Source organism: Anabrus simplex, chromosome 1 (assembly GCF_040414725.1).
Source record: "Anabrus simplex isolate iqAnaSimp1 chromosome 1, ASM4041472v1, whole genome shotgun sequence".
Classification (NCBI taxonomy): domain Eukaryota; kingdom Metazoa; phylum Arthropoda; class Insecta; order Orthoptera; family Tettigoniidae; genus Anabrus; species Anabrus simplex.
In genome coordinates, this window is record NC_090265.1 from 840,906,340 (window position 1) to 840,931,277 (window position 24,938).

Here is a 24,938-nt window from a genome sequence, read left to right on the forward strand (position 1 = left end):
CCACTTTAGAAAAGGCAATGGCCCTTACAAGGAAAGGGGGAATAACAGTGGCCTTTTGTGACTTCAACAAAAAGATAGGTTTTGGTGTGGAGAATAACATTGTTGGACAATACAACAATACGGTCTTGGTGAAAGAAATACCAGAGGAGATTGTCTGATACAGTTTTCTTGAGAACAACAGCTCTCTGTCATCAATATTGTCTTCACACTACAACCCAAGTGCTTGTATATACGGATGTCCCCCGCGAACTGCAAAGGTCATATGTCAGGAACGAGACAGACTTCATCCTCATTAAGTCATCCAAAAAGGTTTGTGAAAGCAGTTAAATCCTACCTTTTCTTGGACGTGTGACCACAATGGCATCGTCATATATTTCAAACTCCTTCACTCTGTCAAGATTGGACACTCTGAAGTTCTGCTGTCTACAAAGCAGATACCTCATACACTGACACAGAAAAAAGAAAAATGGTACACCACTTTCAAGAAAGACTGGTTGGAAGACAAGAACTTTGCCAAATGGATTGTGAAGGGAAAATGAATTGACAGCAAAATGCGTAATTTTTGCCGTCACATTTTCCGTAAAATGTGAGCACAAAGAAGCTGTAGTCAATCACAAAAATACGTCTTGTCAGTATTGCAACAGTGTAAAAATCAAACTATGACTTACTTTCCTAGTGATAAAACAGACGTCAGGAGAGGATGTTGTCTATCACAGCATAAAACACAGCCAAAGTTACAACTTGTTGGATTGCCAAATGAAACTGAACCATTCAATGTTTGCTGACAGTAAGGTAGCAGCAAAAAAAATTCTATGGTAGAATCAAGGCAACATCTCTTTTTCAAAATGTTCTTGATCCATTTAGTGAAGATGTTGCTGTAGAACTTCATGAAGCGTTCTATTTTTTAGTGTCCCCTGACGTATCAAATTCAGGCAATATTAAAACTTTCCCACATGCAGTGCAATATTTTGATGTGAAACATGGAATTCATCAGGTACTCCTTGACTTTTATGAAGATTCCAAACAGACTCATGAAGACATTTTCTGTGCAGTGAAAAATATTTCGGAAGCTAATGGCTTTCACTTGAATTGGATAAGGGCATTTGGCACTGACAATGCTCCAGTGAACTGTGGCAAAAAAAATTCCATTTTTGTGTAACTTAAAAAATGCCAAGGAAACGTAGAGAGATAATGTACAAAATGTACCATGTTCCCATACTGACTTACACAGCTGAGACTTGGACTTTGATTAGCAGGCAAGAGAGTAGAATTCATACCAGTGAGATGAAATTCCTAAGAAGTACGATAGGAAAGACAACGAAAGACAGAGTGAGAAATGAATATGTTAGGAAGAAAGTTGGGAAAGGAAAGCTAAACGAGAGAATTAAAAAGAATAAACTAAGGTGGTTTGGACATGTAAAGAGGTTGGCGGAGAATAGAATTCCAAGACAGATGCGGGAGACAAAGTGCGAGAGCAAGAGGAAGACCTAGAACAAGGTAGATTGAATCAGTACAAAGACGAGGATGACTTTTAAATGTCTGTGTCTAAATTAGTAAGAAAATTACTTCTTACTGAGAATCCTAGTTTGTACAAACTATTCTACCTGCGTCGTCCTTCTTGCTGGGTACCGGTACATGATTTAAATGAGTCTAGGTCTGTGAATGGGGTGTTTAATCATCTCTACAAACAATTATGGAATCATCTGGATGCATTTGAATATTTACGAATGACTACAGAAAGGTTCGATATTCTGCGACTAAAATTCAAGAAACACTGGAAAAGCAGGACACCAGCTATAGAAAATGCTTATCACCCAAAGAACGACTCAGGGTCACTTTCAGGTAAGTAAAAGACAAAGGTATTCTTTTGGTTTTATTATGTAGACCTACTAAAACTTTCATTGAAGTGTTTGATCCTTTTCCAAAATTCTGTACAGATATTCAAAAAGAGAATAAACAGCAACAGAGAAAATAAATGAAAAGTTAGAGGGCATTCGACCAGTGCAGGTTAATGTAAATAAAAAGAGTGTGTGAATAAATTAATTCCATCCCCTGGTCTAAGGAGTTTGGACAGCCAAAGTAGGGGACTGCCTGTAGGGGTGAAGTACAGTGGGGAATTCGAGGGCCCTGGGACCGCTATGGTAGCTGTGAAGGCCCTTCAGGAACTCTGAAAAGTGGTGGTAAAAGGGGCTATGGTTAAGACGCAGCAGGTCGTTATGCTACTTAGGTTCCAGAATGGGTAAAGAAAAGAAAAAGTAAATAAATGCAATGTAAATTTTAATCTTATACCAGTTGTACAGTATCATTTGAAGTAATTCCACATACTGTATATCAGTTGACTATATTTGTAAGTAGTACAGGAGATATTATAAGTAGAATTTTGTAAACAATGTAAATTTATTAAGGATGAGCTGTGTGTTTAATAGAAAAAATTGTTAGCGTAAATTATATAATATTGTATTATAGGAAAATTTTATTCTCTTGTTAATTTAATATTTAGTGGTTGACAATAATGTATTTTAGTGTACCATTTGCCACCGAGGTAGACACCTCATTTGCAAATAAAGAGATTTTGATTTGATCGGACAGATGCAGGAAGTGGATTTCGGCTGTAGGAAGAATAAAATAAGTAAAAAAGTAAAGCAAAGCAAAGTCATCTCCGTACAGGCCATGAAGGCCCTTGGAGGGGTGGAAGGTAAAGGCTTCCTATATTCGTAACCACGGCACTTCCTGGGGTAGAGTGGTTAGTTCTACGCCCAGCTGCCTTTGCCCCCAGGAATTAACCTGGTACTCATTTTTGGTGTAGCCTGAGTGATCCTCACAGGGCCATGTGCACCTCCAGAAGTGGAAATCTCATTTCTTAAATTTTACGACTTCCTGATGGGGATTCGAACCCACGTCCTTCCAGGCGAACCGAGCACTCCTTTACCGCCTCGGCCAGGCAGCCCCTAGAATAAAGTAAGTATAGTACCTTATTTCATTTGTGACGTAAATCATACATTTCAAACATACCAGGTATGCCAAGTCAAGAACACATTCATTTAAGTACACTTTGAAATAGTACATTTCATTTCAAGTATGCATTGCAGCAGGTTCGTATGTTTACATTCATGCCTTTCCATGTGCATGTGTGCACTACGACGAATAATAATAATAATAATAATAATAATAATAATAATAATAATAATAATAAATGTTTTCCTGCATTTCAGTGCAGATGGAACTCCACGGGAACCCACCAAATGCTCCGTCATTTGCAGTGAACATTTTGTTGGAGGAAAGCCAAGTAATATTGAAAATCATCCATCATATATACCATCTGTGTTTCATGAGAGCTATAAGAAGAAACCAAAAAGAAAATGTGATGTATCCCGGTTTGAAAGAGCGAGTAAACGAATGAAATGCTCAAATATACATACGTCTTCTAATCAGGAAACTCATGCATTTTTTGTGAAAAATGAGTGTGAAAACCTACATAAGTCGGTGCAAGCAGCATTTCAGATTGAAGCAACGACTTTCGAATTCACTGGTGTTTTTAGTGGGAATGATGTAGGTACACAGTGCAACTCAAGCACAGTACCTCCAAGTATTTCGGAGAAGGTCGATAAAATTTGTGGTCCCAACACCCCCTGGACATATGCAGAGGATGTCCTGAATACCAAAGCATAAAAAGTGAGGCATAGTTGAAGGATTTAACAAGTGTTTCATTTAAAACATTCAATTTTTTACTTTCTTTCTTTGTTTCTAAAGTGTCTATAAATATAAGAAATAACGATGTTGTTTACTCTTTTTAATGAAAATGAAATTGGGTATAACCTTTGCTGCTTTGGCAGTCATATTTGGTGTACATCGGACTACTGCTGCGCGAATATTTTTTACTGCTCTTGGAGTAGTCAAGAAACGCACTTCTAATTTTATTTTCTGCCTAGCAAACTATCCGTGCAAAATACTTTGCCTCGGCTTTTAAAACATTTTATCCTGACGCACGAGTTATAATAGATTGCACAGAAATGAAATCAGAAACGCCAGCAAGAATAGATGAGAGATGTTACATGTATTCGTCGTACAAGTCATGTTATACATTTAAATTATACCTTCAGCCATTCATCACCTTCACTTTGAAACTGAGTTTTAAATGCTATATCAAGTATTTTTTTTTGTTAGCATAATATGAGAAGTATAAAAATCATCACTTAAAACAAACTCTAAAGAAGTGAACACTGTGGAATCTTCTTGAAGTTGAAGCAACTCGTTCATGAGTTTATTAAAATTTGTTCTTATGTCAATACTGATGCTATTGTTGCACATTTCTTCGCAAAAACTTTTATCTACTGATTCACAGACTCTGTTTTCAACTCCGCTCTAATCATTTCAGTCCAAGGCGAATTATCTATATCTGTTTTTCCTAGTTCATGGATGGTAATAACAGCACCCTTCGTCAGAGCGCTCTGTTACTAATAGAGCTCTGCATTTTGAAGAAAACAACCGCTCGAGCATTGCCCACTTCGTGCCGCTGCTCGACGGCTGGGAAAAGCCCACGCTGCGATAAGGCTATGGCCGTGTGATGGACCATGTGGCCGGTCGTCCTTCACCTCTCGGCGATCAGTGGAACTGTCGAGCACTGCCGGGAGCTCGAGCGTAATCGTAATCCCGGTCGGTGATAGTAAAACCGCCACGCGCTCTACAGTGCGGAATGCATTAGAAATCGTGCGTAAAATCAGTTGGTGACTGGCCTTTGAGCAGTGCAGACAGCGTTATGGATCAACCAAGTATAGATCGTAAACGCTGCATTCAAGAAACGAAGAGAAGTATTCTGGAGAGAATTAGGAGCGTCTCGTTAGTCCTGAAGAACAAAGATATGTCCGAAGAGGAGGCGAAGAGTGAAGCTTGGAAATCCTTTGCACTTGTAGTGGATCCTGTCACGCAGGCTTCTTTTGGGTTCGTGCGGTGTGCCACATGTGATACTGTACTTTCTTACAAGCCAAGCACAGCAGGTATGATTTGGCGCTGCAAAAGTAACTGAGGATCAGAATTCCACCGAACACGTGCAGTACCAAGCAGCATAAAGAAAGTTGGTGTTGATAAGTTGGTCGATGAGTGGAATAGATTTGCTACCGTTAAACACTTGTAGTAAGATTGGCTTCAAGATTTACTCGCAGGAGCTCATCAATGTTGGCGCCACTTATGGCAAAGTCAATATAGAAGATGTTCTTCCGCACCCTACCACTGTATCACAGCATGTTAAAGAAAAGGCCGACAAAATACGGGCGACAATGGTGCCCAAGCTAATATGTGCCATTTTAATAAACAGTAATCCTAAGTTTTATACATATTTAAAGGTGACAGGAATGCATTACGGATGTTTTGTTCATTTTTAGAACCCATTCAAGCAAACAGTGACCAAGTTCTTCCCATGAAAAAGTCCAAGGTGGACTGGAGTTCGGATGAGGACGACGAAGATGGACACACAAATACTACTAATGATATCGACAGGTACCTTTCGCTCTACAAATCCAACTGTAGCTGTGCCGAAGGACACATTTTGTAGTTTCACACCAGGCAAATGCTGGGGCTGTACCTTAATTAAGGCCACGGCCGCTTCCTTCCCACTCCTAGCCCTTTCCTATCCCATCGTCGCCATAAGACCTATCTGTGTCGGTGCGACGTAAAGCAACTAGCAAAAAAAAAAAAAAAAAATTGTAGTGGTGGAAAGCGCATGCGGAGTTATTTCCAAGGCTGTCGGTAGTAGCCAGAAGAGTACTCTGCATTCCTGCCACTAGTGCTGCCAGCGAGAGAAATGTTAGCTTGGCCGGTCACCTGCTGTCCAGCAAAAGATCGTGCTTGGAATCGGACAAGGTGGATGATCTCTTATTGATCCATCACAATTTCGTAAGTATTCTGAACATACCACGTAGTCACAAGAAAGGAAACATGCCTCAAACGCTATAAATGTATGATTCTACTTTCATTTACTTCACAGGAAGAAGTGAAAACCACCAGCTGTAGTAGTAGCTCCAGGAACACAAATGAATCCTGTGCATCAGGCAGCACCAATGACGAAAAACGAATTGTATAGTTATGATTCACATATAACTTTATTTACAGGTCATAATTTGTTTATAAATTAACGCTTGTAAAAAGAAAATCGATGAGTATTTGTCTAAAAACAATCCTGCATTCCTTGTTGATCCTGCATTTGATATTAGTACAGTGTATATGTGGCCGAGTCTGGAGATAGGCTACACATAGCCCACTATTACAGTGTCCCTGTTTATCTAGCGAACGGAACAAAATACTACATGAAGACTTTACAGTTCATAAAATTACAATTATTGGAATACATGATCACCTCAACGACGAAAATCCAATAGTCTGCAACATATTAACACACTTCAAATATAACATATACAATTGTAATATTTAGGTTATAGAACTATAGTAAAAAACGAAAGACATTTGTAAAAGAAATAGGTGAGGATTAATGTAAAGTAGTGGCCTATGATCCCGAGTCCGGCGAAGCGCAGCTCGCTGGCTGGCTAGCACTGAGTCCGCCGGTTACTGGCGACCGACCTAGCGTTTGGCGCGCTCGGCTAGTCACTGATGATCGGTAGTCCGCAACCGGGTGCACAGGACGCTCGGCCGCATACTCCCGAGAGCCAGAGAGGCGAGCGGTACTCGCCGGTAAAAATCAGAGATAATGCAGACCTCTAGTTACTAATACTGTGCACGCTCCCTATATCAGCAGCCAGAAATGCTTGAAAAACATCTTGTGAGAACTGGCAGTTTGCTGGACCAGATCTCACAGCTTGCATTTTGGGAAGCACATGCTGTGTCAGATATTTAACAATGTACATTTCACATGTTTTACTGTTACAATAAGTTGTGTAACTTGCAAAAGCACGTCTACAGCTATAGGTTTCTCACAAATGTTGCAAAATAATACAGTTCCATCAGTTTTAAAAACATCTCCAATCTACAGCACAAACTGGATCAAAGTAACACTCTTCACACTATTGGGATACAATCTTATTACTTGAAACAAGAACTCCATACTGTCGGTCTCTGTCTTACAAGTTTGGCACACCACCATAATCATCATCATCATTTTCCAGCTTCATTTTCCTGGGTGTGGTGTACAAGTGCTTGCCACTTCTTCCTGTCAAAGTATAGTTTCTGTTCCTCTATGTCCTCCCACTTGAAATTCTTCTTGCTGACCTCCGATTTCACTGTGTCTATCCATCAATTCCTTGGCCTGTCTACTGGTCTCTCCCCTTTCAATTCTCTGTTAAAGTCATTTCTTGCTGTTCTTGTTCTGTGCATCCTCATAACATTTCCAAACCACTGTAGCCTGTATCTTCCTAAAAACACAGTAACAAGTATTTTGATGTCGGTCTCCTTCCTGTTTGCTTCATTTCTAATCTGGTCTTTCCTGGTCTTTTCACTCATTGTTCTTATGAATTTAATTTTTGTTGACTGGATTTTACTATTAGCTTTGTTATGTAGGGTACATATTTTGACTCCATAGGTAAGAACTGAAATGAAGTAGGTATGAAATATGGTCAATTTTGCTTTCTGGGGTATTTTATCATCCCAAGAGTAGAGTTCTCATTTGAAAATAAAATTGTGAAGATTTCTGAGTCCTACTAAGTATTTCTTGGTTTATTGTGTTTCTTTTTGAAATGATACTCCCAAGTCGAATTTAGAAACAGATTGTAACAGAGTTCCTTTCAGAAAAATGTTTGAATGCCTTTCCTGTTGATAGTCATTTCACAGTTTTCGATTTACCATATTCTTTAAACTTGCCATTCCAAAGATTTAGTTTCTCCTGTACTTCTGCTTCATTTACTCCCCAGATCAGAACATCACCTGCAAATATTACGAGTGGTAGCTCTTTGCAATGTTCTCTGATGAATTTTATGATCTGATCCATGACAATGATAAATAGAAGGGGTGACAAGGTGACAAGACACTTCTCTGCTGGGCTCCTCTGTTGGTTTCAAATCAGTCTGATCTTCCATCTCTTACATGGACACACCTAAAGCATTTTTGATAGAGCATCTTTACTTTCCATAGCTGCCAACATTTAGAAATAAAAAATAGGGAGATTTTTTAATTCCTGGATTTCATCACATATTTTGTGCCACAGTCTAAGTACAAAATGGACAGGTTAAAAGGCATGCATATCTATGGTTACAATGTGATTTGATCATTAAATCTAAAATCTTAAACTAAAAAAACATTAAAATGGTTACAAGAAAATGTACCTAATCACTCTCATTTATGACACATACATACGAATAATAATAATAATAATACAGTCGAACCTCGATATCTCGAAACTCCATTACTCGAATTTTCAGTATCTCGAACTAACTTAGATTTTCCGGTCGTTTGTCCTATTCTTCACGTGTATTTATTTCACTATTCTCGAAATTCGGTTATACAAATTTCTCGATTTCTCGAAGCAAACATTTCCTCCCTTCAAGCAAAATATACTCTGTAACTCGAATTTTGTGCAACATTAACTGCGCAATACGGCATTTGCGGTTTGTGAGGAACAGTTAACAAGTAAAAAAGGGTTCCAGTGAAGCTGGAAACTAATATGATGGGAACCGAAAAATTCGAACTTCTAGTGATCGGCAAATCGGAAAAAGCCTCGACGTTTCTCGGGTGTCAATTAATTACCGGACACGTACGAAAGCAAGCCCAGAAGTCGCAGATGACAAGCTCCATTTACGAAACTCGGCTGCGTGGTATTGACGAAAAGTTTCAACGTGAAGGGAGGAAAGGTTAACCGCAACAAACAGAAGAGATCAACAGATTTTTTTCCAAACGTGTTAACGGAGCTATGTTTCTTATTTCACTATTGTATGCACCGTATCCTGTGTTCTAAAAAGTTACTATAATAAGGGTTATAATTAAAGTCATGCCATCAAATAGAGTTTCTTTGTATATTTTAAAGTACCGGTACCATTAAACATAATGTATTCATTAAAAGCCCGTAGATAACTCGAAATAAAATTTATCTCCCGAGGTATTTGCATAATATCCTTTATTAGACTGTAAAATGAACGGAAATGTAATTTTATAGGTATCTCTGAACACTTGGAGATAACGTTTGTTATGTTTTTTGGCCATAACGTGAAGAGAAAATACCAAAAACTGTCACCGACACAACTCCCTGAAATACATTCAACTCATTAAAATTATGAAGTAAGCATGAACAAAAACGCAGTGAAATACGCGAAACTAGCACATACAAAACACATAGGTATGTCTCATACATTATCATACGACTTAACCGCTAGAAAAAAACACGTAGCATACAATTCCAATGAAATTACGCACAGAAACGATGATAATAGTGTGCTAACCACACAGTAAGAAACTCATTCTTTCATCCCAATTAACTGAGTCGCTAATGCTCGCTAGCCTCTCTCGCTTGTAGGATGATTGCTGTCCCGAATCTCCAGCCGTAAAGCACACATGCTGCTGTAGCGAGCAGGAAGCACGATACACGAAGGCAAAGGACGATACACTCGCGAAATAAAGCATTAAATAAAAACGCTTGAAAATTACACAAGCACATAAGAATTTATCCTTTTTCCTAGGGGAAGAGTATTGACTGTACTGGAGGTTATATTGGTAAAAAATAGGAATAATTAAAAATAAATTGTAAAATCGGAAGACGAGTTAAAAAACGGAAAGTTTCCGGGTAAATCGGAAGGGTTGGCAGGTATGACTTTACCAATCAGAAAGATTGGCACACCTGTACCTTCAAGGCATTCCCAGATTATCTCTATAGGCACACTGCCTTCTCAATGTCCACAAAAACCATCATTAAGTTTAGACCACTAGCATGGATGAGTGATAAGGAAGTACCTAAAAAGATATTAAATGGAAATCCAGGAGGACAGAGAGGACGAGGACGACCGAGAACCAAATGGATGGAGCCACTGAAGATCTTTGGAAAATGGGGTATAGAAATACAAAGATTGAGATAAATGGAGGAAGATTGTTGAAGAGGCCAAGGTTTACAATGAACTGTAAAGTCACAGACAAAGTAGTAGTAGTTTATATGACTGTAATATCAGGTAAAATTGCCTGTTAAATAATGAAACAGTGGAGGCACAAAGGAGGCTTAATGAGACTGATGGCTTCATCCCCCTCCTGTCCTAAATGACCGGAAAATTTCTGTCATAAAGTAAAATACAAGAGACATGGGTCCACTGACAAAATAGAGAAACCAATTGCTAGAATTGCCAAGGATCAAAAATGTGAGCAGGAGATATCTAAGAAGTAGAATTTACTACCAAATATAAGAAATATATACTTATGAATAAATATTCCAGAATATGTATTTTTAATTTATAAAAACAGCAAAAATATGTAAATAAGTAAAACATATTAAGTTAAATAAAAATATTTATGCAAGCAATTATCCAAGCCTTAGTAATGCTGCATTACAGAACTCACTTGTCCAAACGAATTTGGTAACCAACACTACTATTACCACACGGCTCATCTCTTTCAGTCGCAACTCTCTCTGCGACAGAAATTGCACTGATTCTCCTTGGCTGTGTGCAAACCACGTGGCAAAGTGAACCTTTATTCTTCATAATGTAGTCATCCAATATAAACTGGGCCACTTGTGTTGTCTTTCCGCAGCCTGAAATCAGTAAAATAACTATGTATCATGCATATACTTTAACCTGAAGAATAGTCTTTCAAGAATTCAACGAGTACACCTGCATCACTGTACAAATTTTAGCAAGAGAAAATGTTTCCAAGGAGCTCAGTCAGGTGAAAGAAATCTAAACTGTCTTAACTTAACACCCTATAAGTTATATGTAAAGTTTGTCTGATTGCCTGTGTACTATTGATGTGTACTTGCATTATGTGTTTAAAATATGACTGCACTTGGCTGTGCCCCGACACTCTATCACCTGGTTCTTTCGTCAGGTACAACGCGCTAACAGGCTAAAACCTCCTCAGGTAGTCAATTGGTTAAGCCTTAGTGGTACAGTGATTCCTTTCATTCTTTTTTGTTTTTTATTGCCAGTCTTGGTCATAAAGTCACTAGTCCCTGAATAATTAACACACAATCCATTCTGAATTTACCCTGCTGTTTTTGCATATGAAACACTCACAAATTCTCTCCTAGAATTCATCCTGTCCAGTCAGTAATGTGAGGCTCGTGTCATGTCTGAACTCAGTCCACTGATGTTCCCACTGCTCACCTCCACTGTGTTGTCTACCAACTGTGATAAACACTAGCGCCATCTTGTCCAAGTGCAACTGTATTTTGAATATGTTAAAATGAATTATGACTAAAAATGAGGAATGGGATGGAACTGGCTATAGCCTATCAACGAGGTAGTAACCTACTATCTGGCTGGAGTTGCTAGAGGAAACTACAGAAATTATTATCACCCCATGTTTCTCACACAACCTCATTTTATTTCCATTACAGATTAGAACTTCATTGACGGTTTCCACTAGATCACTTACAGTTTACTATGCATCTGTCTTCTACCTAACACAGCTTCTCAATTTTCTATCGCGGCCCTTCCGACCCTTTATAATCAGGCAAGACATCACCCAACACTATGAAACAATAATCAAGAAAGGGACTGCTAGATTGAAGAAATATTGAGAATGCTGCTGTTTCTAAAGCTTTAAATTTCACTGGTGTTTTTTCCTTGTCACAGGCTTTTCACCTGCACGTTATATCAGGCTTGGTTTCTCAAAAATGTTTGCTCCCGCTCCCCTCCTGACCACTTTGATGTGACGGGTTTCTACAAGGATGATTCTCGACAGTGATTTCAACCTGTTTTGTTATTGTTACTAAACCAATATTTTGTAAACTACGAGGCCCACAACCTCACCATGTGCTACTATTGTTCATTTCCATCTGCATCATTTGTTTTTTTCATTCCTTTTCTTCTTAGGTTAACACAGTTCTTAGTTTCAATTATTATTTTAAATTAACACCTGTTTCACTGAATTTTGTCGCAGTAAGTTGTTGTTTGCTCCGCATATTGATGTAAATATTGTATATTTGTGCTAATTTTGTTTCCGTCTAGGCTCTCTTTTGTTTGTTTTTTCATTTGCTCCTTCATTATGTTTTTTAGCATTTTTTCAACTTATATTATGTAAATTATTTCAACCCCCCTAATTTTTCACTGAAGATGGCTCAAACAAGCCGAAACATGTTTGAATTTGTTTACTCCGTCTAATGACAGAATATATAATGTATTGAATTACGAGGTACTCTCATTTTTCACCTTTGTAAAGTGTAGTAAACCACAGAAAACCACTTTCAGCCTGGATGAATCCTGTTTCAGACCCTCAGCATTTTTTATCAATGACAGTTAAAACAAAAAGCAGCTGGTCAACTAATCCCACCAGCCCGAGCATGCACAGGGCTAAGATATAGAATATATGTCAGATGGCTGGTCTTATTCCATAGTCATCAACATTCCAAAGCTCCCTCCTTCCCTCTCCCAGACATGCAGGACATCCATGGTTCAATGACTGTGTCCTTAACACATAGAAGCCAACACTTGAACTTGAATCCCTATAACTTTCAATTAGGCGACAGATGGTGACACAAATTAATAGCATCAAAGGGAAAATACCAGTAAACATGTTTGAGGTAACCCAAACCTGAGTTCTGGTCATACACAGGACTGACAATGCAGGAAAGAAATCCAGAACATAAACTCAGGCATGGGATATGCAAGTGTTTTAAGCAAACCAAGTCAAGGTCAGGCTTGAATGTGTTAAGGCCACGGCCATTACCTTTCCCATCCTTGTCACCGAAAAACCATTGTTTCAGGGAGATGTTATACCATCAACAACAACAATCTTACCACTGCACAGTTAGTCAAGACTATGCTGTCATTACCCTACTGAAATTGAAGTATTGTTGCTGCACCAGAATTTCCTGCATATTAAATTAATCTGAAAGTTGCGAGCACCAAACATGCTTTTGCCTAATAACGAATTCCCAAACTATGTAATGGCACTAGGCTGTTCTTCAAAGAAACTTACCATATTTACTCGCCTATAAACACACCTCCTCGCCTAAATTTCAACTATTATCGCAAGGGGCAGAAAAAATAATCACCAAAGGTCTTTCAAGTGACCAGGCAGCAAGTGCAACATTTCAGCTAACGGTAAAAACAACGGTTCAGCACCACCTGCGCATCGACCTTGGCCTTAGCTACATTCTCCTCCTATCCTAGATTTCTCAATGCCCTTCCAGCTTCCAAACTGTACGGCTGTCGCACAAGATTTAGTCGTGTGACTGTTCAGCTATGGTAATGAAGGAGGAGGGTTGATACAAAACTGTTTAAATGTGCTAGTACCACATTTTGCACAAATAAAGTATTGATTTAAATAACTATATTGTGTGTTGATTTAAATATGCTAGATATTCCTTTTTCTGCACATCCATTCCACTTTTTATGCCAACAAAACCTATATTATGTGACATTTTCACTTATATTTTACAGCTGAAAATTAGGAGAGAAAAAGGGGGTGTTATAGGCAAGTAAATATGATGATACAAGCCAACAGGTTGGGGTAAAGGCAAAATTGTACTGAATTGATGCTACCATTATTTAGTTAAAGGAACAGAACAAATGGCACTGAAGGAAAAAAAAAAAAAAGATTTCTCGCTACATCATGTTCTCTTCATCTTCTAAAATCTTGCCGTGTGATATAAAGGTACAGTTTTCTCAAGAGTGTCACACATTATTACAGTCACTGATGCTTCAATACAGCAATCAACATGTCACAAAGCCACCCTGATTGGAGTCTCCACACTAGTAATAGAGTAACTGGGCAGCAATAAACCTATTTACAATATCACTTTCACACAGTAAAACTATATTTTAAATGTGCCTTAAAATTACCATCTGACGAGAAGTTGTGGCAGCTTGTAGGTATGGCACAAGTAACATACTGCACTAAGCTACAAACATTAGTTGTGATAGAGTGTGCTAGCTCTCTCAAACTGATGAACATTAATTATATATATTAGATATCTTCCTACAACACTTCCAGGCTGCCACAAAGACAAAGAGTACCTTACATACATACATTACCATTAGAGACCATTATGCCTTTCAGCGTTCAGTCTGCAAGCCCCTGTGAATTTACTAAATGTCGCCACAATCCTCTATTTGCAACTAGTACTGTGGCCTCATTTAGTCCTATACTTCTTATCTTTAAATTGTTAGAAACTGAGTCTAACCATTGTCTTGTTGTCTCCCTCTACTTCTCTTACTCTCCATAACAGGGCCTATTATTCTCCTAGGTAACCTATCCTCCTCCATTTACCTCACATGACCCCACCACCAAAGCCGGTTTATGCGTACAGCTTCATCCATTGAGTTCATTCCCAACTTAGCCTTTATCTTCTCATTCCAAGTACCCTCCTGCCATTGTTCCCACCTGTTTGTACCAGCAATCATTCTCGCTACTTTCACGTCCGTTACTTCTAACTTATGAATAAGATATCCTGAGTCCACCCAGCTTTCGCTCCTGTAAAGCAAAGTTGGTCTGAAAACAGACCGATGTAAAGATAGTTTCGTCAGGGAGCTGACTTCCTTCTTACAGGACACTGTTGATCAAAATCTGCAAGCTCACTGCATTAGCATTACACCACCTTGATTCAATCTCACTTACTATATTACCATCCTGGAAAAATGCGCAACTGAAATACTTGAAATTATCTAGCTGTTGCAGCTTTGTATCACCAATCTGGCATTCAATTCTCTCAAATTTCTTACCTACTGACATCAATTTAGTCTTCGAAAGGCTAATTTTCATACCATACTCATCAAACCTATTTTCAAGCTGCAAGATATTAGAATGCATGCTTTCAGCACAATCTGCCATCAAGACCAATCGTCAGCATAGGCCAGACTGCTTACTACATTTCCACCTAACTGAATCCCTTCCTGCCACTTTATACCTTACAGCAGATGATCCATGTAAATCATGAACAGCAAAGGTGAAAGATTACAGCCTTGTCCAACCCCTTTAAGTACCCTGAACCAAGAACTCATTCTACCATCAATTCTCACTGCAACCTAATTGTCAACATAAATGCCCTTGATTGATTTTAACAATCTACCCTTAATTCCATAGTCCCCCAGTATGGCGAAAATCTTTACCCTCGATACCCTGTTATATGCTTTCTCTAGATCTACGAAACATAAACACAACTGTCTATTCCTCTCATAACATTTTTCAATTACCTAATGAGATACCTCGATAGTTGTTGCAATCCTTCCAGTACCGTTGCTTATAGATAGGTGCAGTTATGGCTTTTGTCCGATCTGAAGGTACCTTACCAACACTCCATGCTAATCTTACTACTCTATGAAGTACCTTAACCAACAGATATTATTTCATAAACGGTTTTTAATACTTAAATGAAAACAGGGTAGCATGAATGTGTTTGTTAATCCTTTCAGACCGTGTACGCACAATTGTATGGGTTCGTATTTTATTTATGTCAGTTTATTTGATGTTTTCTTGGCGCTAGACCGGACTGCAGTGCTCGTGCAGGACACGTAGCATGTACTTCAGTTGTTTTTATTTAGCGCTTGACCACCAGGGGGACAGAAAGAGTTTTAAAATACAGTTCATTGGCAAAATGGCAGGAAGGAGTAATGCCAAAAGTAAGTATTTATTTATTGCATTCATATTAATCTAGAAGCTTTACTGAATATCAAAATGTAATCAATGAAGTGTGTAAATTGTTTAGCAAACATAAATTGTGAACTTACAACATCGCACGTAATACCATGAGGTTTTTAATGTTGATATGCACAACTGTGCAGGTTAGGTTTCCCTACAGGCAATGCATGCGGGAGTGCTGGGTGCTGCCCCCAAAAGGACTGTGAAAGCAGAACTCATACTCTATGTGAGAAATGTAATGTGTAAGATTTTAATTGTTTAAAATCATTCCACACTGTAAAATAGAATATTTGATCAAGTACATGTGTATATTCACATGTACTGAGCTGAATGTTTTTGTTTTCTTATTTTTTTGTAAGCAGTGAATTAAATCCTTACACATACAATTGTGCGTGTGCTGTTTTTTAGACGACAGTTCTTATTTTGTAAAATAAACAGTAAACAGTAACAGTAGCCATTGGTTGTGGCATCATACACAATCTTTACCCCGGTATCGTTCTGCAGTGCAATTTTATTTGACGGAAATAAATATCACCGAGAACACGTTCACTTCCTTGTGTAAATTACTTTATTGACACTGTAAGTCACAACACACAATTATACACAGTAGCAAGTGACACTACAACACTTAATAGCGGAGTACCCTGATGTCGATTCTGACAAGTACAGATATCAACAACACAGACTCATGCACTATAACATACGGTCTCTCGAACTCACCACCTCACTGACTGACGGCTCGATATATATACTGTTCGATCAACCATCTAGAATTATCGATTTCTGGAAGGGTTCTCACAACACTCTAATGGAACACACTCGAAACATCGATCAACCAGCTAGTCAAATGGAGTACTCCAGTAGTGAATCCAGCTAGAACCTTCATTACCATTTACCAATTATCTAGATAATAAACCTTACAGTAAGTTTCCAGAACCCTTCATATATACCAAATTATAGTAGATTAAATCTAATATACAAACATTATAGAGTTTCTACCGCTTTCGACTATATAGATTTTGAGGTTAGACTTACATACAATACGTATTTGAGGTTATACAAATTTTATAATACATAATTACAAGGAAACCATGTATTAGTCATGTAACATTTAATAAAAGATAATTCACCATTTAATAAAATATAATTAAAATATATTAAACATAATAATTGAAGGTTTTACACCAGTCACAATGTTGTACCTACAACACTAGCTCAAGGAAGATAGGGTCACCGTTGATATACTTCACTTGAGTAATTCTTGTCTGGCGCATCCACGTTGTGGGGGTGGGTATCCTCCACATCAGTAGGCCGGTGTGAAGGAGAAGTAGTAGTTCAGGCAGGAACCCAGTCTCACGGGGTATAAGGTGGAACCCATGCCCAGGGCTACAGGTAAAGACCTTAACAGCATCTTAGGCAGAGAAGGAGACCTTCAGAATGGTGAAGATGGTGGATGAGGCAACCAATCCTCTCTGGGGAAAATTAGAAGAGGAAACCACTGCCTTGTGGAGAAGAGGGATCTTCAAAGCATACCTGCCAACTTTCAAAAAGAGAAATGCAGAATATCCTTAAACAGAATTTTTAAAAATAAAATGCGCATGCGTAATAGTCTTGAGACGTAATGAAAACGGACAGCACGGGAGGGGGATAATAAACAATACTAATACAGTCAAAATACAGTAGAAGCTTGATGCATCGTTCCCAGAACTGTCGTTTTCCCGTATTCATCGTTGAATTTATTCGGTCAGAAAAATGTTCCATATAAACCAATGTTAAATTTCCCTGCATCTATTGTTTCTCGAACTATCGTTTTATCGCATCGATCGTCAAAAAATTATTTGTCCTTGGTCACAATTTTCCCGCATTCATTGAGTACTTTACAAAGGTGAAAAAATGAGTGTATCCTCCTAATTCAATACATCATATATTCCATCATTAGACGGAGTAAACAATTTCAAACATGTTTCGGCTCATTTGAGCCATCTTCAGTGAAAATGAGGGGGGTTGAAATAATTTACATAACACAAGTTAAAAAATTCCCCCCAAAAAAAACCACAATGAAGTAACAAATGAAAAAACAAAAGAGAGCCTAGATGGAGTACGTAAGAAAAATATATGCAAAAGTTTTTTTGAATTTAGAGGGACTACTCAATACTCTAAGCATATAATAGCGGCAACCTGATATGTGAGAATGTACGAGCGATTCGGAGTTCCTAGTCTTGAACAAGGATCTTGTAGCCCGGAGTGCTGTGCGCAGGTTATTCAAGCGCAACCTCACTATGAGCCTCCTGAAGCCAACGCTTCTCCTGGACCCGCTAACCAAACCCTAGAAGTATCCTTGTTTAGAAGAATTGAAACGTAGACAGCGTAAAACTCAAATTTGCTACCATCTTTTGTGTTGGTATAGGCTGGCTAGGGCTGCCAACTACATTGAAAAAAAAGAGAAAATGCGCAGTGTGCGAGATACGTTTTAATTAGTCACAGGGTGATTAATCATGTCATACCTTGTGAAGTGTGTGAGATGCTAGAGGCCTGTTGATGGCTTTGTGGCTCTCTGCCCAATAGACCTAACCAATCCAGACCAATAATCTTTTCTTATAGCCTAGTCTTGTAACTATTTCCTAAGTTGGCAGCTTCGCACAAGCCGCTGTGACATAATTCGAGATGCGCCGCATTGAATTTCTAACCTCTGTGACATCGTCTGAACTGAGCTGCGGGTATCTAACATGCCACAACCTGAAAAAGTAATGAAGTTTGCTTTGTGGACAGACGTTGATGATGGCCCTATTCCAACAGATGATCTAGAAAGATATTTAAAGCAAAATTGTGGTATGGAAGAAGATATAGCGTCCTATTACAGAACAAATGGACAAAACTAACCAAAACTTCACCAGATTGCTAAGAAAGTATTATGTATCTAAGCATCAAGTTCAGCTTCAGAGAGGAATTTCAGTTCAGCGGGCTTCATTCTCAACGCACAATGGTCTCTTCTACGCCCAGACAATGTTGATGCTCTTCTTTTCATTCAGAGTAAAAATCCACCACCATTATCAATGACCAATAAACTACGCAGACTAAGTAAAAGCTATGTTTAGATTTTTTTGTTGACATTATGTACGTCACTTCAGTTTGTATTTTATTTTGAGTTAAACGCAAATAAAGTCCTATGAATATGCTTCGTGTTATTTAGATTCATTTTCAGTTAACTTGATGTCAATTGCAGATGAATATTAGTTTATAAGAAAGTTTCTATTTGTGTTTTTAATTATTATCATTATTATTACAGTGCAGGAGATATCTCTATCGTATGATTTCAAAATGCGATTAGCCTACTTTGGAATACGTTATTAGCGTACGGGAATTCATACAGAGAGTGATCCGAATAGAAGCGTACATTTCGTTGTACACGGCGCACGCATTATTGCAGGGAAGTAGTCAAGGGTATTCTAATGAGCCCGCCCAGTGCAATGGACTGCAGTGGGCTGTATGAAACCAGTGCTATGGGCCAGTAAGCGGCCGCATCAGAAAGAAACGACACTGCAGGAGCTGGGCTGCCGGAGCCCGTGGGTTTGAAGTGCTGCACGGTGGGCCTCTCTGCAGGACTCTGGCACAACTGCCCTAACGCTTTGGAACTACACAACAGCACCTCAATTCACAAAAATCATGGCGTATGGAACAGAGGTGTATTGTCAGGCGTACAACTACTGCAGCGGCTGTTGCACAATATGAGTGCAAAGGTCACTTTTTCCTTATAAAATGGGCAAGTTTTATTTCATTTTAAATTTTAATTTGTCAATTAATTCAATTTTCCCAGGTTTTCCAGTACTGAAAGAGTATAGTAATTATTATTTCAACTCGACCACTGCCTGTTTCTAACATACATCGATCTTACATGTTGGCTTTAAGGAGGGCCAAAGAGCCCAACAGTAATGCTGTCCGTTAAGTTTCCATTAATTCTTCCCAATGATCATGTCATTCATTGGATTTTGAAATAGTTGATTTCTTCTCATGTAGTATATATTCATGAGGACAATAAAGCACTTAAATTATTACAATTTCACTGTGTTATCTGGTCTTTTTCTGATTCAATGGCAGTGAAACAAAAGCTTTGTAACTTTGAAATGCTAAAGGCCTACATCATACTTTTTTTTCTGCAGCCCTCCTCGAGATGGCAAGGTATGAGTATTTATCAACAAGGCAAGAGTCAAGCATGAGAACTACGTGGCTGACATCAAGATGAGTGGTGCATCTCTTTCTGTCTAATGCCTACACATTTAATATCTCCAAAAGTACTCATCAGATATGCAAAGTAAGCGTATCACCGAGTTTGTTGCTCGATTCTCAATTGTTCTATTGGGTGAATTTAGTATACGGTATTCCCATTTAGAAAAACAAAGTTGCTACCGGTTTCCCGGTAATTACGTAGATGATCGAGAGGAATAGGGCAGTATTTTATGAGCCCCTTAATACAATTTAAGAGTTTGAAAACAGAATGTCTATATCTTTTACGAATCACAAGATATTTGAGGTGGACAACTTAGCTGAATCACCCTTTAAATATATATACATATATAAATAAATGAGGTGCCATGAACAGTTTTTGTATATATTGGGGCTTTGCACTTGACCACTCAATAAAATTACGACATGACATCAACATCCGGGCCCTAGTTACTAACATTGTAACTTGTATGTTTTCTCCTACAATTGATATACATGCTCTTCATTGAGGCAGTCACGCGTGCCAGTCAGCACAAGCATTATCATCATTGTTTGCATCCACCTGGTCAACATTACCTGAATAGAACTGCAAAAAATCTGTGCTCCTCCAGTTGTTGCCATATCTCTGCTTTAGTAGCTTATTTACATGGTGTCATGTATATGGTAAGCTGCTTTAATGTCAAAAGAATGCACTATAAAATTTTCTGGCTTCACAGTCTACCATACGTTTATTCAATCTACTTCGTCTCATTCTCAAGGAATCCTACCGGTACAAACACCATCCTCCATCATTTTGCCATATTATTTACTTTATAGTTCTGATGACACCAATGAATAAGCAACAAGCATACATTATTGACTTGCTCTGCTTTACGACTCGCAGAAGCATGGCAAACTCATTCATGGACTGACTGCACTCTGTTCCAGCTAAGCAAGTGGACACTATGCATTCTGAACCAAACCCAGACCACAACGCCTATGTTTAGCATGGGAAGACATTGTTTTGAATCAAATGTGTATTGCAGTATGATGCAAAGCTTCATTCTTCTTCTTCTGTGAATCTTTCTTGAGACATGTATCAACTGGACATCCTCTATTATTCTCTGTCCTGAGCATCTTGCTTCAGTTGTTCATAGCTTCTCCCTCGTTTTTTTTTTTTTTTTTTTTTTGCTATGGGCTTTACGTCGCACCGACACAGATAGGTCTTATGGCGACGATGGGATAGGAAAGGCCTAGGAGTTGGAAGGAAGCAGCCGTGGCCTTAATTAAGGTACAGCCCCAGCATTTGCCTGGTGTGAAAATGGGAAACCACGGAAAACCATTTTCAGGGCTGCCGATAGTGGGATTCGAACCTACTATCTCCCGGATGCAAGCTCACAGCCGCGCGCCTCTACACGCACGGCCAACTCGCCCGGTCTCTCCCTCGTTTAACATATGTTAACATTCCAAACCTTCTTCTTTCTCTTCCTTTTCTTCCATCTATTTTCCCCTCCATCACTCTCTGTTGAAGAAAATTTCTACATAGTATGTGACCCAACCAGGATATTTTCCTCTTCCGTATCGTTTTCATCAGGTGTCTCTTATCTCCTACTTTTCTTAGCACTTCATTTTTTCTCACTTTACTTTTTCCATTCTTCTCCACAACCATATTTCAAAACTTTCCAAATACTTTGTTTCTTTCTTAATGTCCATGTTTCAGCTCCATATGACACTACACTCCACACAAAACACTTTGCGAACCTCTTTCTTAAATCAATAGGGATTGCCTTAGATGTCAAAAGCCCTCTCACCTTTCCGAAAGCTTCTTTTCCCATAGATATTCTGCTTCTTATTTCTTCTGTACGGCTTCCATTCCATGTTAACAAACTTCTGAATGACCTTACTTGTTCCAATTTCTTTCCCTCTAATGTTATATTAACAGCAATATCCTCCTTTCCTATTCTCATCACCTTACTCTTCCCAATGTTGATCTTCATTCCAAACTCTTTGCCCACTCTCTCAATATTTTCCAACATGAATTGCAGATCTTTTTCTGATTCCGCTAATACCACCACATCATCTGCATATTTTATGGTCTTTATTGCTTCTCCAGCCACAAGAATGCCTATTGCTTTTTCCAGGGCCTTCTGTAATAGTTTTTCGGCACATATATTGAACAGAGCCGGTGACATGCAACATTCCTGTGTCACTCCTTTTCCGATACCCACTTCTGTTTCATGTTCATCTACTCTAACCATCATGTTCTGATTCTTATACAACTCTTTTATCATTCTTCTGTATTTCCAGTCTACACCAATATATCTCAGAATCCTCATCAGAATACACCAGTTCACTCTATCAAACGCATTTTCCCAATCAATGACACATATATATATTTCCCTATTTACTTCTAACATTCTTTCTGCAATCATCCTTAGACATCATTAAGGCCACAAAATCATATCAAAGTGAATTTTATCCATGGATGGACTTTTGAGTTTTGAAACTGTTTTCCTCAATTTCAGTTTTAAAACAAAATCAAATCACAGATTTAAAAAAAAGAAAACTATAACTAAACTAGGAAATAAATAAAATAAATTCTGGTCTGCAACAAGAGATGTGAATACAATTAATAAAGACCATGACAATGGTGAGTTGAAAGCTCTATTCCTTCTGGTGTAAACTGAAGCCTATGGCAAGGTGAAATATTTGTTAGATGTGATTAAATGACAGTTAAAACTTGTGAACGTGAGCGCTGAAAAGCACCAATGGGCTTTATATTTACAAGGTTACTGAAATGTCTGTTTACATCTGCTGAACAATACATATGAACAGATTCTTATATATTTCCCATTTTAGCTTAACGGGATGCACATCTCTGGTAGGCTTCAGATGAACTACATCACTTCTCGTTTGAAACATTGCCTTTCCAGGCCTACTGTAATATAGTATGCAATGACTGAACTTACCAGTTTCTCCACTAATCACCACCACTTGGTTTTCTTCAATTAGCTGGAGTATTTCAAATCGTCTTTCAAACGCAGGCAACTTCTTCCTGAATTCAAGTATCTGCTTATATTTTACACTTTTGTCAGTTATTCTAACAAGTTCTTCTTTTAGGTTATAATCCAGTTTACTGTCTCTGGATATGGAATTCTGAATGATCTTTAATTGGCCTCTGCCAACCTTATTATTTCCTACAAAATTCAACTTAAATTTCTCCTTAAAAGGACTGGGAGGTATGTGACTATATTTTTTATCGAACTCCTTCTCCACACGTGACTCACTGAAATGACTGTCACCATCTTCATCATAGTCATCTTCCTCAGAAGAAGATTCTGAGGATGAGTATTCCCCTTCATCTTTTTCAGTGTCCTTTGAAAAAGAAGTATTCAATAGCAATCTTCTCAATTCTTCTCGTTTGTTTGAATCAAGATGCACCTGCACATCCTGAAAATAGAAAGCAAAAATAAGTTTTAAGCATTAATATAAAATACCCTGGATCAGACGACAACTTGCTGTGTACTAAATCAAGAGAAGATGTAGCAAACAAGCAACATTATCCTCTACTACAATAACACACCGATTCCCATGCACAGCAGATGTTGTGTATGGTATGTGAGTTGAAGGGGTGTTGTGGACATCCCAAATTCCCAGTCTCCGAGGCAAGAGAATTAAAGTTTAAAATCTCCAAACCGGCCGGGGATCGATTCCAGGGCCCTCTGAACCAAAGAGCACTGCGCTGACCATTCAGCCAAGGAGCCAGACAGGACAGAGACTCAAGTAATGAACTTCATTCCGGTTCCGTATTGACTTTGAATATCTACGATAAAATTCTCAAAAAATTTTATTGTATAAAGTCCACCTTGTTCAATACATGTTTACCATTTGATAAATGGTCTGTTTAAAAAGCTACATAGATAGGACATGTTTCGACCTAGCCTAGAGTTCATCATCAGTTAAAATAACATTAAGAAGAAAGGCATATACAAAAAAGTGATACATAAAAAACTTGGGATAAAATACAATCAACAAATGCAATGGAAATCTATGTTTAAAATGTACATAGCTGCAACGAGTATAGATCCAACCTGATCTATACAAGCAAAGGGCTGGAGGAAAGAGAAAATCCTGGCTATACTTGTATTCTAAGAAATGTAATGGATTTTTCAGAACTTCACTCCGTTTCCAGAAGCATGACAAACAGAACAACATTTAACAGTCTTCACAATTATTAAGTATTTGCTCCAGCCAAACACTAGTTGTAATAAATACGACTGGACCCACAAACTAAATTTGTCCAAGTTTGAAGCTATGTACATTTTAAACACAGATTTCCATTACATTTGTTGAGTGTATTTTAAGATTCAAGCTATGTAGCCTACATTTTAAACATAGATTTCCATTGCATCTGTGATTATATTTAATCCCAAGTTTTTTGTATATGTCTCTTCTATAAGTTATTTTAGCTGATGATGACCTCTAGTCTAGGTCAAAACATGTCCTATGTAGCTTTTCAGTCAGGCCATTTATCAAATGGCAAACGTGTATTGAACAGGTGAACTTTATACAATTAAATTCTTTTAGTATTTTATCTTAGATAAGAGAGACTCCTCAGAAACACCAACCCAGCAGTATGGAAAAAGCTGCTAAAGAAGAAGATATATATCTTTCACAACTTGCTTTACGTCGCACCAACACAGATAGGTCTTATGGCGACGATGGGACACGAAAGGGCCAGGAGTAGGAAGGAAGCGACTGTGGCTAGAATTAAAGCAGGAAAATGGGAAACCATGGTAAACCATCTTCAGGGCAGCCAACAATGGGGTTCGAATCCACTATCACTCAAATGCAAGCTCACAGTTGCGAGCCTCTAAGTGCACGGCCAACTCGCTTGGCAGAAGAAGAAGCAGAAGGAGAAGAAATATAGCCAGCATCACAGTCAAGGCCTTGAGTTCGATTCCACACCTGATCAGGGATTTTTAACTGGAAATACGAAACGCAGCGTCGCCACCCGAATG

General features: G+C 38.4%; 1 protein-coding gene across 3 annotated transcripts in view; it reads right to left on the bottom strand.

The window, feature by feature from the left end:
* LOC136857612 (ATP-dependent DNA/RNA helicase DHX36) overlaps nucleotides 1–24,938 on the bottom strand; it is a 294,182-nt gene that overhangs the window by 258,390 nt on the left and 10,854 nt on the right. For all 3 annotated transcript variants that reach the window (XM_067136394.2, XM_068225253.1, XM_068225254.1), the window contains exons 3-4: nucleotides 22,887–23,367; nucleotides 10,477–10,669 (exon numbers count right to left, since the gene is read on the bottom strand). In XM_067136394.2, the coding sequence (XP_066992495.2) occupies nucleotides 10,477–10,669; nucleotides 22,887–23,367 (674 nt within the window). The remainder of the gene's footprint in view (nucleotides 1–10,476; nucleotides 10,670–22,886; nucleotides 23,368–24,938) is intronic.